The sequence below is a fragment of the Phaethon aethereus genome (genome assembly GCF_964289735.1).
Source record: "Phaethon aethereus genome assembly, chromosome: 15".
Lineage (NCBI taxonomy): Eukaryota > Metazoa > Chordata > Aves > Phaethontiformes > Phaethontidae > Phaethon > Phaethon aethereus.
Window position 1 is genome coordinate 1,924,828 of NC_138591.1, and position 16,673 is coordinate 1,941,500.

At 55.1% G+C, this 16,673-nt stretch overlaps 1 protein-coding gene across 1 annotated transcript in view; it reads left to right on the plus strand.

The window, feature by feature from the left end:
* Nucleotides 1-467: 467 nt before the first annotated feature.
* HS3ST6 (heparan sulfate-glucosamine 3-sulfotransferase 6) overlaps nt 468-16,673 on the plus strand; it is a gene marked incomplete at its 3' end in the record, with an annotated part of 41,810 nt that continues 25,604 nt past the window's right edge. Inside the window, exon 1 of the mRNA XM_082006512.1 lies at nt 468-1,713. Within this exon, the coding sequence (XP_081862638.1) occupies nt 1,349-1,713 (365 nt within the window). The 5' untranslated portion in view covers nt 468-1,348. The remainder of the gene's footprint in view (nt 1,714-16,673) is intronic.

Genomic DNA, 16,673 nt, shown 5'->3' on the forward strand with positions numbered 1-16,673 from the left:
GCATCTGTGCTGCCTTGCAGCCGTGCCATCGTGCAGCCGTGCCATCGTGCAGCCGTGCAACGGTGCAGCTGTGGCACTGCGCAGCCATGCAGGAGCATTGCCGCCTCCCGATGCAGCTGTGTTTGTGCAGCTCTGCACCCCCTCCGGTCTCAGGCCATGGATCTTCCCCTCCCCACCATGCTCTATCTCTTGGAAGACTCGGGGGATCTAATTATAAAAAGAGCTAATTATATTAATAGGTTAATTAAGACACTGCTGATTTCAGATACAAAAAAGGAAGGCTTTAGACAAGACTGGAAATCATCCTCCGTGTTTGGAGGCGTGGGGCGGGGTGGACCCCAGGAGCATTTCAGTGAAGCGGCAGCGGCTCCCAGGCGCGACGGCCCCATGGGAGCCCCCAGGCACGGGCACCCGGGGGCTGGGTCTCTGCTATTCCGCATTTGGTGATGGCATATGCTGCCGGGAGGGCGGGACCGAGCCGGCATGGGGCCATCGCTGCACGCGAAGCCCAGGCCCGGCCAGCGGCATCCGGGGATGCTGCCTGCGCAGCCGCTTGCCGCGGGGCTCGGCTCCCGGGTGTCACTGACGCCACGGTGCCGGACAGGATTCACTCAGCACCCGAGATGCGCGTTGCTTTGGGCCTCGTCTGTTGCACACGCGCATCTTAAATCAGAACACCGAAACTGCTTGCTTTTGGGCTTATTTCGCTAGGTGCAGGGGCACGGGTGGGAGCCCAGGACCGTCCTTCCCGTCCCAAACAATAAATACACGCACACGGGGGTTGCATTTCTACACCTGCAGTGGCAGCCTGTACAGCCTAATTAGCGCAGCCTCGCCAGGTGCCACTTGCTAATTGCTTGCCACTGGGCTACCGTGGCAGTGACGGCTTTTCGCTCCCAACCCAGCGTGGCCGAAAACTCCCGCCACAGCCCCAGAAATAATAAAAGGAGAGGGGGAAAAAAAAAAGAAAATTCGAGGGGCTGCGGCTCCTCGGAGAGGGCAGGAGGGCCCACAAGCCGGGCTGGCACCCACGGGGGGGCAGCCCACGGGCGCTGGGGGGTGCCCCGCATGGTATCCCGGCCGTGCCCCACGCGTGTGCCGCGCCTCCTCCCCCTCTCCACCCCCGCCCTCCGCCCGTTGCCGCCCCCACGCGCGTGTCGCGCGCCCTCCCCCGCCCCGCGGGTGGGCGTGGGGGGCGGCGCACGAGGGGAAGGGCCGGGCCGGGTGTGCGCGGAGCGGAGCGCGGGGGGGGGGGGGCGCGGCAGGGGGCCGGGGGGGGGTGCTCGGCGCGGCCGGGCAGGGCGGCGGTGCGGGATGCGCTGCCCGGCGGGGCCGGGAGCGGCCCCCGATGGGATGTAGCGGGCGGCTGCTGGGACCCGTCGGGGGCCGCCGCGCCTCGCTGCTCCTCACCATGATCCTCTTCTTCACCTACTTCTTCTACTGCCTGCCCGGGCCCTGCGAGCCGCTGCCGCCCGCCCTGCTGCTGCCGCCGCCCGCCGCGCTCCCCGACGGAGCGGGCGCGGGGCCGGGGGCGGCGGCGGCGGCGGCGGGCGGCGGCAGCCGGCGGTTCCCGCAGGCCATCATCGTGGGCGTGAAGAAGGGCGGGACGCGGGCGCTGCTGGAGTTCCTGCGGGCGCACCCCGGGGTGCGAGCGGTGGGCGCCGAGCCCCACTTCTTCGACAGGTGCTACGAGAAGGGGCTGCGCTGGTACAGGTAACGGCGGGGGGCGGCACGCACACACGGGCTGGCCCCGGCAAACGGCTAATTAAGCGCGTGTAATTGCCTCCTGTGCCGGGGTGGGGTTGCTCTGCAGCAGGCTGGCCCGAGCGCGGCGGCTCCCTGGGGACACGGGGGGCCGTGGGGCTGAGATGCAGTGGGGCGGCGAGGGCGGTGCAGGTCCCTGGCGGGGACGCGGGGGGAGCCGAGCTGTGGGTTCACGCGGGGAGCCGGTCCCCGCGCCTCTCCCCGTGTCCCCGGGTGCCCACGGGGACAGGCGGCCGGCAGCGGGGCGGCCGGCAGCAGGAATTTCGCTTTTTTAATTACCCAAGCTTTGCGGTTTTCACCTTCGACGCTTTATTCTCAGCTGTCCCACCGCTTCGCCACCAGGTTCCTGTAGGAATTTCTATTTATTTATTTATCTATTTATTTATTCTACTCCGAATGGCTTATAGAAATAAAAGGGAGCGAGGACGTCGGCACGCGGGGCCAGGCTTGATCCCGGCTGTGCATGGAAAGACTGAACCGGCGAAGGAAGGAGAAGGGTAAAATGGTATTGCTTGAATTCCTCGGGAGGTTTGTGCCAAAGGGCAGAGCAGTTTTGATCCGAGGGAGATGTTTAGTGTTGAGGGTTTCGGTGGCGTTGAACTCTTCAGGCGATAAGGCCTTCGGAGGAGCAGCTACTGTGCATGTGGTGTCTATTAAAGTCCCGTCTCTTGGCCAACTCCGGAGCGGCCGGGCCAAGTGGAGTCGGAGCACCGAGGCCCTTGAAGGCAGGGAAAGAATCTGGTCCGTTATTTTGAAGAGAGTCCAAATGTGTAGATTTATAAAAGCACTGCGGTGTTCTCGGGGAAACATCTGAAAATAATAAAAGGAGTAGCTCTCCCGGTCCTTCCTGCCTCTCCATCCCAGTCTCCACAAACCCCGCGGGAATTCTTTATTTCTTACGTGTTCTTGATGTTTCTCGATGTTTTGGGGGAGCTCGCCACTTGGCAATCCTCGCCAAAATAATAACCTGTGAAAATCGGCGTGTTTAATGGGAAGTGTAATTTCGGTGGTAATTTTACCCGCGGAGTTTCAGCTCTGTGAGACCACATCTGGCCTGCAAAGTCATTGACTTAACGCACCTTCAAACGCAGTAAGTAGCACACTTATTTTTATGACTGTATTAATATTGCTGAGATTTATTGGCTCATTTCTCAGTTCCATTTGTATCTACTCTGCTCTAGAAACAATAATGCTGATAACTAATCATTTTGGGTGAGGATTACAAGATAGATCTCGCTTGGCAGAACGGGAGTTTAATGACTGCAAGCACATAATTAAAGCGTGGAAGATCGAACGCTTTCATATCACTCGCTGTAGTCCGGCAAGACATTTGCAGGGTGGACCACAGCGAGAGAAGAATAAATAAATCTTAGTTTTGGATCGCCGTGTAGTGAGTTTTTAGTGCTGTAAGTGCTTGCAGGGAGCCTGGCCTGAGACCAGGGGGATGTTTTAGGATGATGCTGCATATGGTTATGGTAAATTTGGAGAAATAGAGCAGGGAAGGTTTTCGGCGTGGCCAGATGCGTCGCAGGGAAGCGTATGCTGCGCTGGGAAGAAGTTGCATCCTTTCTAGTGAGAAAAAAATCAGTAGATGTTTTGCTTTAACTCCGCATAGAGCGAGTGTGTTTTCAATCACACGCACAATTCTCTTCCTTAGTTTCCTCTTCTCTTTGCCTCTCTTGTTTTGTCTTCTCATAAGACCTTGCTATACTGAGGGTTGTGTTTTTTTTTTTTTCCCCAGGAAAGCCAGACAGAGCTAAATGTTTAAAGCTGGGATGTGTTTGAGTGGAGGAAAATAGAAGTTGGACAGGAGTTCAGGTTTTTCCAATGAATATCTCAAAGTGGTGTAAACATTTTTAAAATATTTGAACTTGCTAGGAAACCAAAATTACACCAACTGCTTCTCATGCCAAGATATTTGGCCCGAAGGCACCTGTAGGTTGTTGCTTGTCTTAAATGTGAAAAGAAAAAAAAATTCCCTTGGAAATATCGCCATGGAATTATTTTCTTCTTTTTTGGTAGTTCAATCCCGCAGCCAGTTCACTCCTCTGGCAGAAGTATCTGCCAGTGGGTTCTGAGTAGTTTACATTAGAACGTAAGTCACTGACTGAAAGCATTTGTTCCTACTGGAGTGTTTTATTTTACTTAAATTTGAAATAGTCCAAGGTCTCTTTTTTTCAGTAGTTCTTTTTACTAGTGAAAAGAAAATGTTCTGCAAAAGCAGCAAGCATCTCATGTGAAATTCCTTGACTTACTATAGGTTTAACTAGTTATAAGAAGATTAAACACCTTTTCTAGACTGCAACATAAATTACCTAATGGATAATCCAAGCATGACGTGACGTTTTATCCTAAAGCAAAACACTATTTTAATTTTTTTGGCACTCAGTACTGCTTAAAGTAAACCTAAATAAAAAGGAGTGATGTTGGCGTGTCTGCTCCTCCGCTCACGTAGCGGTTGGGGAGTGTGAGTGTCCTGTTTGGAAACCTGGGAAGCTCGCTGTCTGTCTGTCTGTCTGCTTTACGGGAGTGTAGGCGAAGGCAAACGTAGGAACTTAGTTGAATCTGAGATGTTTGCCAGTGATATTTAGAACTTCATCGCAAAAATCTGAAGAGATGCTCAGCGTGACGGCACGGGGCCAAATCCTGCCCTTGCCTGTGTGAATGGAGAAAGGCTGCGCTTGTGGGCCGGGTCCCTACGGGGTGTAACGGGTCTGGCCCCCTCGGTGTCTGCAGAACAGCGCCCGCTTTCAGCCCGGGGGCTTCTCGGTGCTCGGGGGAGCAGGGTCAGGGTCACGGGTGGCATTTGGGGCGCTCGGGGTGTTTGTGCTTCGTACGATGCCTGCGCAAGCGGGGCTGCGGGCTGTGTTCTCTGGCGGGCTCTCCCGCGGACGCTGCTCAGCCCCGCTCTGCCCCGCTGGCGACGTTTTGGGGACGTAGCTGAGATCTCTGCACGGGGTCGTTCCCTTTTTGGTTGCCAGAGCCGGGCTCGTTTCCCACGCGGCCGCCCGACGCCGCTCGGAGGTTCAGACCGCTCCATCTGCCTTGCACCGTAACTCGGCGCGGCCTCGGCTGCTCTGGTGCTGTGGGGAAAAGGGCAGGAGATGCGGTGGGTAACAGGGGCTTTGGAGCACGAAGGTGGTGCAGGGAAGGGGCTTTGCAGATGCTGGCTTGCGTAAAAGGGGGTTGGGGGCAATTCAGCCTGATGTAGCTTATCCAAAGAACAGTCTCCTCGTCTCCATCCCCCAAAACTTTGCAGTGACATCAGCTCAATGCGACAGTTTTGCTCTGTCTTGTGTTTCCTCGTATGATCTATGATCCATGATCCGAGTTCCTCTTTTCCGTCTCCTCTTCCTGCTTTTTTCCAGTAGCCAGAGAAAGAGTTGCACAGGAACGGGGCTGGGCTGAGGCTCCCAGCCACCCTTCGCGTCCCTGGGTGAAGGACACGGCCGGAAAGCAGCCGCTGGGGTTGGGCTCTGTGAAACTGCGCCCTGGATGACGGCGCGCACCGGATTTCGTAGGAATTGTAAAGGGTTCCTCATTTTTTTACAGTTTGGGCCAAAAGTAGTGCAAAGTGCTACGGGATGGCTAGTCACAGTTGGCCAACGCTTCCTGGTGAGTGGCCAGGCTGGAGCTCCGCAGCCGGCCACGGTGGCACACGGCAAGCGGGCATCGCCGCCGGGCATCCTCCGGCGCTGCAGAGCCGTCCCAGAGCTCTGAAGCTCTCAGAAGCTGAATTTGGCTTTTTAATTGTCATTTCCCCTTTTGATCAGATGCAGCACATGCAGGTTTGCCTGCGGGGGGGAGGAACTCTTCACGTGGCTCGTCATGCATTACGCCGGGCTTCCGCGCACGCACTGAACAGCGCCGGGGGTGTCCCAGCGCAGGAGCGTGTGTGCGCCCAGGGGAGGGGGACGGTTAGCAGAGAGCTGCTGCGTTCGAGGTGGTGGGTTTTGTTGTTTTTTTGGTGTGTTCCCCCCCCCCTCCCGCTTCAAACCCATTCATGGGAGCTAATAACGTTCTTGAAAGGCATCCAGGATTTCTTGAGCCAGACTTTGTTATCTCCGAACCTCGCAACCCTGAAGCCTTTGAGCGGCAGGGAAAGGACGCGGCTCCAGCGCTGCTCTTTTGACTTTTGCTGTGAGTGTTATTGGCAGTTGAAAAGTAGAGCTAAGTAGATGCCTGGAGGGGTTTTTGTGTGTGTTGTGATTGTACAGACGGATCAAGACACTCTATAGTGCAAGCTGTTGAATAAAATCCGACGTTTCAGCTACTCTGGAGTCACCAGGCTGCATTTTGACATGGAGCTTGTATCCCCTTCCAGGGAGAGCTTTTCAGAGGCGCATTTAAGAAATACATAGGTGGGAAGAGACAAAAGGGTCTTGCAAGGAGTCAGATGGCGATGCACTGAGAGCTGCTCTGGGACATTATCTTTATTCATTGACACCGGCTAATCTGTTCTCCTGATGGACTCGCGTTTCAGCGCTCTGCGGCTGAGAGCGGCCCTTGTTTTTCTTGGTTCATTTGCAGAAGCTCAGTCCTGCAGCGTGCTTCTTGGGTTTATTGCTTCATGAGCTCTTTTTTTTTTTTTTTAACTTTCATTATAAAAATAGGGCCTTTCTGTGTCAGCTTCCCCTATCCTCACCCTCGTGTTTGGAAAAGTAATCCTAAAGTGCAAAGCAAAAATGCAGGAAACCTGAGAAAAAGCTGTGATTTTGTACCTATGAAGAAGATACTTTAAAGCTTTTACTTAATGCACAATACTTTGGTTTTGCTGTCAGACAGACAAAACACGTCCATGTGTAGAGGGGCTCTATGTCCCTTTCATATCGTTGGCTGTTTATACAAGGTTTTAGTCCCAGCTCTACACTTAGGAGAGGGCCTAAGTGCTGTGTGCATCCGTCCACCCCGACAGGTCTCCTGGCGATGGCGTGCCCCCATTTTACTGCTCCCTAACACACGGCACTGCCTGACTTGGGAGGCAATCTGTAATACGTGCTAAGTTTGGTCTTTGCAAACCACTTTCACGTGGGATTAAAAACAGCTTTTACTGCCACGGTGAGGAATTAACATTTGAAACCGTTCAAAGGCATCCTGGGCAGATACTGTCGAGGGCAGACGAGAGGGGCTGTGCCTGCCTCGTTTAGGGGGGTCTTTCCCACCGGCACCGAGTCGGCGATGGAGCAAGGAGCATGACTTGGCCCTCCTGCCCCCCACTTTCATGCTGATGTTATTCCCTTGCTTTCATGTGGCAGCTCCCGAGTTTTCTTCCCGATCCAAAGCCCGCGAAGTGCTTCTTGCTGATACAAGCAGGTTTGTGAGTCTGAATTGTAGCCTGGCTCAGCTGGAGGGCAAAATTAAGTTGGGTTATTCCATGTGTTGTTTCGTAGATAGTGTCAGGCTAAAGTGATTAAAGCTGCATGTTAGTGTTGGCTGCAGTTTTTCGGATGAAAGCTGTGACTTGCAGAGTGGAACAAGTCGTGGTCTTCCCGACCGAGGAATGCTTTCTCTGTCGCTGTGTCTTTTAAATAAATGGTGGTTTTATATACAGGCTGTGCAGTGGGGTGTGCGGGAGTAACCTGAGTTTCTAAAGGATTTCAAGCCTGCCGGTGTTGCTATCCCAGACTGCTTAAATAAATACGTAAATCTGGGCACCTAGAAATCATGGGGCTGGTTGAAAAAAAAAAAAAGAATATTATGTGAATCAGTGTCTTTGGAAAATACTTCATTCATGCCCTCCTTCTTGTGCTCCCCTGGTTACTCTTTTGTAACCTCAGGGGCCAGAAATTTCAACACATAAACATGGACGGGTTTTTCATCCCCTCCGCGTAACTCCAGGGAACTTCCGAAAAGATGTCAAATATCATGAAAAGTTCACAAAGAGCAGGGAAAGCTGCAGGGTTTCTGTGAGGTGAATTATTGAGGGGCTGGCGAAATAGTCATCACAGAGTAAGACAGAGTTTCTGAGTTTCTTCTTAGAAGTACTATGGTTTTTTTTTTTTCCCTAGATTATTTTTAGGCGCAGACAGTGACAGAAGGTGGAAAAGGCCAGTGGATTTAGAGGGTGCTTTTATGCAAGGAGAGACTATTACTTAAGAGAGTTCAAAGCTTGTTTATAAAACGGTAATTACCATCCCCTGAGACGGAAGTGGGCAGCTCGCACCGAGTCGAGGAGGGGGTTACAATAGTTAATTGGCAAATATGCTTAAAAGCTTCTTCCTGACCTTTTAAAAAACTTTTCGCTGAAACAGGCTCGGGCAGAGATTGAAAACCTGACTAATGAAAGGCCAGGTTTAATACCAGGACTTAGCTCTAAATGGCTTTTCAAAGGGCTTTGGAAATCCTCCTGCTTAGGGAGCCGGCCGGCGGCAGAGGGATGCTCCGGTGTCCTGCAGGACCAGAGCGAGGGCTGGCGCGGCGCCGGCCGCGGGGCGAGACCCGCGCTCGGCGGCTCCGTCCCCGCGCTCCGGCGCTGGCCGAAGGGGCTCGGGCAGCCCCTCGGGGGGGTCCCGCCAGGAGCCCCCGCCGCCGCCGAGCGCCTCGGGCGGCTGGGCTTAGCTCCCGCCGTGCTCTCGGGCTCCGTTTCAGCCTTTCAGCGAGGACCCGGCCGCGCGCGGTGGGGGAGGCCGGGGTGCTCCGAGTGCCCCGGCGCTGAGGGATGCAGCGTGGCCGCCGGCCCCGCCGGCGAGGCCTGCTCCGCCAGCCGTGCCCTCCCTGCCCTGCCCCAGCCGCTCAAAATCCATCAGCTCCTCTGCCTGGGGAGGTTGGCCGAGGAGCCGGCAGAGCTCTGGGGCCTCCCTCTGCGCCTCTCGCCACGTTTTTCTGGTGCGTTTGTGTAGAAATTTGTCGATGTTGAGGAGCAGAGGGGCGTTCTGGACGGCTTTCTGCGGGTCTTTGGGAATCGCTGGCTCGAAAGCCTGGCCTGCGGCGGGCAGCGCGGGGTGGAGGCGGGCTGGCCTGGCCCGCTCCGGCCCGGGCACCGCCGGCGCGGCGGTTTGAGCTGAATCTTCCCTTGCGAGAGGACGCACGGCCGGGGCACGCTGTGCCTTGCTCTCACAAGTCAGGGTTTTCAGGCTGCAACCCGGATCTCTAGCAGGCCGGCTTACCCTGGGCTTGTCCAAATTAGTCCCCCCTGAGCGGGGCGGGCCAGCTCCGCAACGAAGAAATGACCGAAGTGCGGTGCCTGCGCACCAGAAATACAGCGCAGGTGTGCTGGGAGCCCGGAGGAGTGCGGGTCTGATCCTGCACCGCTCTGGTAGTTACTGGGGCTCTGCCTAAACCCCCGGGCACCATGGGTCTGGCATTACAGTGGGCATCGCGTGTCCTGGGCTGGGGCAGTCCCGTCCGGGCTCTGCCGTCGGGGGCTTTCCCCTTGGCGGGTCCCGACGTGTCGGTGCTCGGGGCACGGGGTGCTGGTGGCCGCTGGGGTTTTACACGCTCGCCTCTTGTGCTAATGGTCCTGGGTGGAAAATTCCCAGCAACTCATTGGATTTCGCCTCCTTCTCCCTCTGCGCAGAGACGGCCCCGCAGATCGCAGAAGGCTAAACGTCTTCCAGATTATTCATGCATCTCTTAAGTGAGTCACTCTTGATCTGAAGAGTCGTTTGAAATGCAAATGGAGAATATTGCAGGCAGGCGGGCCGCTGGGGTGGTAACCAGGGCACAGCGGCAGCGTGCCCAGCTAACTGAATTTGAACCCGCAAGTGATCCCAGCGCACGGGGCTGTAAATGCCCGACCCCGTGTGCTGCCGGTATTCGCAGGCAGCAGGAATGGCTCTGCCTGCAGAGATCCAGGCTTTGCACGGCTGAGGGGCTCCAGAGCCGCATCCCCGTTCCGGCGCATGCTGCTCGGTTTGGGGCTGCTGGTGGCACGAACTGCCCTGACCTGGAGCATTGCGGGGTGCTGGGACCAGCACCACTGGAGACTGAAATACAGGGCGAAGCGGCTGAAATTAGTTTCTCATAAGCAGTTGCAGAAAACTTTGTCTGCTTGAGCTATTAAAACACCAGCACAGAAATGTTTTAGGTGGCCAAGTGGAAGGGCAGCACTTTGGGAATGGGATGTGCTGCTGGGATCCTCCTGGGAGTGATTTTGTGTGACCAAGCGTGCTCTGCCGAGGAAACCCCGCGGCCCGGGGGGGACGCAAGGGCAATGAAACTCCTCTCTGCCAGCCCAGCCAGCGGCTCCACGGCGCTGGGGGCGGCGCAGCGATCCCGGCGGCCGAGATCGTCGTGCGTTTTAACACACAAAATGGATTACAAGCGGGAGGGAATTACATTAATATAGTCACTTGTCACTGAGGTCTTATTAGTAATCTCCACTCATTAGTCTGGAGAGAATAAGGATGTGACCTTGTTACGCGTCCTTGCTGAGGGGAAGGCTGACCCCTTTGCTATTGATTTATTACTTAGCCCCTAAACAGCGCGTGTGTGTGTGGCCGTGTCTGTGTGCACACCTACCCACAGGCACGCGTGGGTGCTCGAGGGGTGTCCAGAGAAGGGCAACGGAGCTGGGGAGGGGTCTGGAGCACGAGTCTGATGGGGAGCGGCTGAGGGAAGTGGGGGTGTTCAGTCTGGAGAAGAGGAGGCTGAGGGGAGCCCTCATCGCTCTCTACAGCTACCTGAAAGGGGGTTGTGGCGACAAGACACAAGTAACCAGCGACAGGACGAGAGGAAATGGCCTCAAGTTGCACCAGGGGAGGTTTAGATTGGATATTAGGAAAAATTTCTTCACTGAGAGGGTGGTCAGGCATTGGAACAGGCTGCCCAGGGAGGTGGTGGAGTCGCCATCTCTGGAAGTGTTCAAAAAACGTGTGGATGTGGCGCTTCAGGACATGGTTTAGGGAACATGGTGGCGCTGGATTAATGGTTGGACTTGATGATCTTGAAGGTCCTTTCCAACCTTACTGATTCTGTGATTCTGTGATTCTGCAGTTAGAATGAGGAATTGGCCATCTCCTCACCTGCCCCCATCTGCACCCTTTGGGCTGGTTCTGCTGGTGAATTAGCAGCCGCTTTCGGCAGGCACCGTATTGTGCAAAATGAAGGGAGAAAAAAAAAAAAAAAAGACCTGCCGGTGATTGATGGGAAGGGACAAGAAAAGTGACAGATCTCGTCCCTGGAGGCCACATCACGCTTCTGCCTCCCGCCCGGCGCCGCATGGTGCCGTGCGGCGGGGGCTGCCAGAGCCCTCCTGCACCGCCCAACTTCCCAGCTGCTCCGGAGCCTGCAGCATCCCAAACCCCGGTCCTGGGGGGCCCGGACTGTGGGCAGGGCTGGCTGCCTGTGGCTGCTGCCTGCCCTCCTCTGCTCCCCGCACCAGCACCCGGTCGAGGGCAGGACGGCCCCTCGTGAGCCCGGCATGCTGGCTTCTTGCTGCAGGTGAAATCAAGCCCCCAAAGCAAACCACAGCACGGCGAGGCGGGGACCCGGGAGCAGGGTCCCTCTGCACCCGCAGGGCAGGATCCCGAAGCGCCTCTGGCACCTCTGCAGTCCTGTTGTCAGATTATTTTAGTTTATCTTTGCCTTTCTCGAGGCTGGCTGCAGGGGCTGATCGTGCCCCAGAGGTTTCCCCTGCCTCTCCCTGCCGGATGCCTCACGCCGCGTGCCGTGCCGGTGCTCCCCATCCCGCCCGTGCGGCTAAGCTCCCCCGTAATTCCAAGTGACACGCACCCAGACCAAGTGACAACCTGCCAGGGAGGGAACGGCAGTACGGGTGGAAGCCACAGCAATCCTCCAATTACCGGGACCGTGGAGGGGGCTCGATAAGTGCCATTGATCAGGCGCTCGTTAGCGCAATCCCTCATCACTGCCGCTTGTCAATGGAGGCTGTGGAGTGGGAGGGGGCTGCCGGCTGCCCCTCCAGTCCCCAGCCGACGTAGCCTCGGCGTGGCGGTGGCTCTCTGGGGCCGCGTGGGTTGCGATGGCTGGGCAGAGCTTTTCCCAACCACTCGGATCTGGCTGGCCGCGACCTGCAGGCTCCATCCCCGCAAGCGACAGCCCAGCGGGACGCGTAGCCGGGCTGGGGGGAGTTATTCTTCAACAGGAGCATCGGCCGCTTCCTCTGGCCGCTTTTGTATTTCAGAAAGTCATCTTCCTAAGCCACACAAGCCATGAGAAAAATCTCAAGTGGTTGCTGCCAAGTACTTTCAGCTGAGAATTTAGGTTTTGTTGAGGGAAGGGATTGTTTGTCTCTGTGAAAAGCCTGTTTTGGGGGGAGGGAGGGAGTTGAACGTCCCCCCGCGGCGTCAGAGACCCAAGCGTGACAACCTGCATCCGCTCCGCTGCCACCCGGGCGTCGCAGAGCTGCTGCTGGTGCCTCTCCTTCACAAAGGAGCCGTCGGGCAGGGGCTGGGCTGCTGCCGGAAAGAGAAGGGAGAAAGGCATCCCCGAGGGCCTGATCCTGCCCCGCGGGGAGGGCGGGTGCTGCTGCCGGATCAGCGCCTGCATTGGAGACGAGGGTCTGGCTGTGACGGTGGGAGCATCCCAGCGCCCAGGATGCTCCCACCATCACGGGAAGGGGCCGCGTGCAGGAATGGGACCAAAGCTGCCGTGGCAGGGCACTGTCCTGCCCGCACCACCCAGGTTTTCCTGGGCCCAGGCTGGCTCCTGCAGCTGAAGTCGTGCGCTGTTGTTTATTTTGAGCTTGTGTGGAGAGGGGGATTTGCTAGAAGGATGGCTGTGCTCCACGCCTGCCCGAGTTTGAAGCTCAGCTCTCATCTTAGGTGCGGTGGGTGAGATGGGAGGACAGTAGGTTATGGTTTTGTTGGAGGGTGCTCTCCCGGTGTCAGCCCCAGCAGTTGGCTCCAGGTCACTCGTGTCCCCCGGCTCTGTGATGGAGGCTCTCCGGGTGCCTGTGCCACGTCCCTCGTTTTCTTCCAGCCGGTGATGAAGGGCATCCCGAGCCCCCCCCACCAGCTCTACTGCAGGTCCCTGTCTCTGCAGCGTGCCTGGGCTGTTTTAGGAGACCACCAGGGACAGCCCCTTCTGCGATCACCCAGACCTGCCCTGGACCTCGGGGTGCGATGGCAGGGCGGGCATTGCCCTGTGCTGGGTGTCAGGGCTCATCTCTGGTGCTTCAGATGCATCCCTCCGAGGAGCAGAGGCGGCGGCGGAGCCCGTCAGCCTCCCGGTACAGCCCGCGCGGGTCCCAGCGGGTCGCTGTAATTAGCCCGGGCGCGGGCTGTGAGCGTGGCGTGCCGGCTAATTACCCACTGTGCAGGTGCGAGCGACACGCGGTGCCGGTGCAACCCAGCCGCCGCGTCCTCTCCGAGAGCACGCTCGGCTTGATCCTGATCTTGTTACAAGGGAGATAACAAGGGATAGCCTTGTCCAGTTCTGATCTTGTTATGTATAGTAAAAATTAATATTTCTCTGCTTCCAAGTGTATCAGGAAGCGTGTGAGGGCTTGCCGTATTCACAGGACTTACCAGGGATCACAGTAATTTCTCTGCCATGTTAAAAAGTTCATAACACCTGAATTACTGAACAGGAACCTTGAACGAGCGATTCCTTTCCTTAGCATTAATCACTCTGATGGTGCAAGAAAGACCTCTTCTAAACATTTTTTTTCTAAGCAAACTTTCTATAAAATAAAGGCAAATTTGGGCTTAAATTATGTGCCAGTCCTGTCAAGGTTTGGCGACCACCTAACTCCAGCTGTGTCCAGCTGTGGGAGCCTCATGGCAGCATTCACGTCTTGGCTCGACCACTTGCCTATAAGTGTGAACATACACCTTGTTGTTAGTGGGTTTCTGGTTGTGTGACGTCATAGGCTGATGAATTACACAATAGGTTGTTATGTGCGATGTGTCCAGCTCTGACCTGCAAACAGTCCCCAGACTCCATGCTTCTGTTCAGGTGAAGTTGGAGCCAAGTTCATGGACGAAGAGGAGGGGCACCCAGTGCCCTTTGGAAAGAAATCTGGCCTTGAAACCCTCCTGAGCTCAGCTGGGATGCTCTCAGTGACAGATCCTGCTCTTCACATGGCAGCCGGACGTAAATTTTTAAAGCACAGTCTCGTCAGATTTTGTTATGAATCTCAAGAGACTTGATGCTTTTTTGGAGCTATAACTCCTGGAGTCATGGGCCAGGGAGAGTTTCAGTTCTTGCTTCAAGCAAATATCTCCTGAAGACAAGAAAACTGAAGGCTCAGGAACCAGAAGGAAGCCCTGGAGAACCGTGGTCCGTTTGTATGTGCATAGCTGTATTTGAAGATAATGCCAGTTTGCGTAGTGGTTCAGCTGAAGGTGGTTAGCGTTCTTCTCACCTACAGCAAAAACTTGGCAGCTACTTCTTGCAGAATTATGAAACCATCCACGGACAGTTTACAAGCCCCAAACGAGCACTGGCTGCCGGGTGAAGGATGGCAGCGGCTCCACCGTGCCGTGAAGATCTCGGTGGATCAGAAGAAAGCAGTTAGGAGCAGTTCAGTGTAGGATGGTGTGAGGTCCTGGAGAGACCCGACTGCTGTGAGTCCTGTCCTTTCTGCCGAAATCTGCTCTCCTCCCGGGTCTGGAGGAGGACCCTTGAAGCAGAAGAAGGTGGAAGGACGCCGAGGCAGTGGCTGGGTGTCCCCAGCAGCAGGCAGGCAGGTCCTGTCCTGGCTGGGTCGCCTCGTCCCTGGACGGCCGTTAGCATCAGACACTGCATGTGCTGCACGTTAGTACCCGAGTCACCGTGCAGGACGTAGAAGAACAACTTTAAAGAATGAGTAAAACTGTTGCCACTTCAAAACTAGTCTCAGAATTGATGCCAGGACTCCAACAGACTGATGCTCCTTTATTCCCCTTTTAATTAATTCCTTTGCCTCCAGTGAATTTCCATTTTTTATATCTGCTGCAATCAAAGGGCTGTGAGCAGCAAGGCTCGCATTAGGAACAGGCCGATCCAACCTTTTTTTAATCTTCCTGTATCAGTTACTTGTCTTTTCTTGCACTGCCACAATGCATCTGAAGCACATATGCCAAGAGATGACTTGTTGAAGGAGATATGGGGCACGTAAAACCGTGGAGTTTGCTCTCGGCAGATCTCCTTTGCTGGCAGCAAAGAGTAAGAGTCCAGATAAGCTTGCTCAGATACACAAATGGGCAATTACGTGGTCACCTGAGAAGTGCCTGATGATTTATGGCATTATTAAAAGGTGATGGTAAGAGTAGAAAAGATCTGTAACATCTGCATTGAAAACCCTGGCTCTGACCCTCACACCCCAGACACCAACATATTAAATATCCAAACAGGCACTCAAGCCTGCGGATCACTTTGACAGAGATCCCTGCACATCTGGTAACACTTGGCCTGATACTTAAGACCCTGGACAGTGTGTAATTAAAGGTAATTCACTCCTTGCCCTGTTGCGGAGTCAAAGAGACTGTTCCTGCTTGAAGAGCGGTCTTTGGAGGAGCCTCGTGGAAGAGGAACGTGCAGATAAAGCTGATGCAAAGATGCAGACGTGCTTTGCTGGGGAATGAGAGTCGTACTGTGGAAAAGCAGTCATCTCCAGGAGGCAAGAGAGTCAGGGCTGGAGTTTTCATGCTTGGTGGAAGCTAAGCTTGATCCCAACCAACAGCTCTATCTTCTTGCTAGTGATGATTGCAGCTCCATGGCTTGTAGATCTCTTCCCATATCCAACAGCAGCGTGACAGCACTGGCTGCCATTGGACAGACTGCTGGATCTCCTTGTTCTCTTGCTCTCTGAAGACCGTGGTGGTCCAGGACAATGCTGTTGGCTCGGGCGGTGGGAGCCTGCGTTGCTGGAGTGTGGCATTGCTCTGTTCTGCAGTGCAGCGTTCCTCTTTCTATCCGTTATTTGCAGTTCTGGCTTCTCGTCCTCCTCGACGGACGTTCTGCTCGTTAGAGGGCAGAAATCATAGCTGAAAGTGAGAGGTGCAAAGAGTGAGCTGATCAGAGAAGGTGGTTTGTGGTGCTACACCTTGGCAGGGATGGCCTGGACGTGTTATTGCACGTGTTGGTGTACAGCAGAGCCTGCATGTAGTAGAGTTGAAAAGCAGTGTGGGATCTGAGAGAAAACACTCTTTTTGTGGACTCTGGTCCTCCACGTCCTCACAGCTGGAGGAGATCTCCCCTTCTAGACCCTGGCTGGCATGAATCGACAGCACGCCGTTGGCTTCGGTGGAGTGGCAGAAGTGGACAGCCCCACTGTGTCTTTGTGGCAGTGGGGTTCCCAACTTGAAATGACATCTCAATCTGCCAGAGCTGCCTTGTTTTGTGCAAACACTGATTTTTAGGTACAAGTGGGAGAAATCTGTTGGTGGAAGCAGCTACAATGGGCATGTTCACTTGTTAGAAATCTGCACTGTGTGCTGAACTCGCAGCCTCTGCTTTGTGCTGAGCTGAAAACGAGCAGAGAGTGGAGGATGCACGTGTTTTCAGAGAACAGGGGAGAGCTGGTAGTGCTGGGGATAAAAGCAACATATGTCTGATTGAATAAATGGAGAAATGCAGGCCAGATGGCTGGAAACACTAAGAACTGTTTAATAATTTCTAAACTCTTTGCTCTCTGGAGCAAGATTATGGGCACTTGCAATCTTTTCCTCTCTGCTCAATTTGCCTCCTGTGTTGGCTGCATTACTCTTGGCTTTGAGTAGAGCTCTTAATATTGTTTGTGACCTTCAGAAATTTGTGAAATTATTATCTGGGGTATAAATGTTGAGCATCTGTCAGGAAGCAGCCAATGATTTGTAAGGCTGACCCCTCCGTCCCAGGGAGGTGGGGCTTTGGAAGTGCCTTTGTGGCTGTCCCAGTCCCATATCTGTTATAGGGTCTGAACAACGCGGCAGTAATTGGGGTAGGTCCTGGAGGAGGCTGGTCCCTCGGTCTAGTTCACACTGACCTGGCTGGGCCAGTTTGAAAACAGGAGTATCTGTGCCAAACGCTAGCAAAATTGTCCA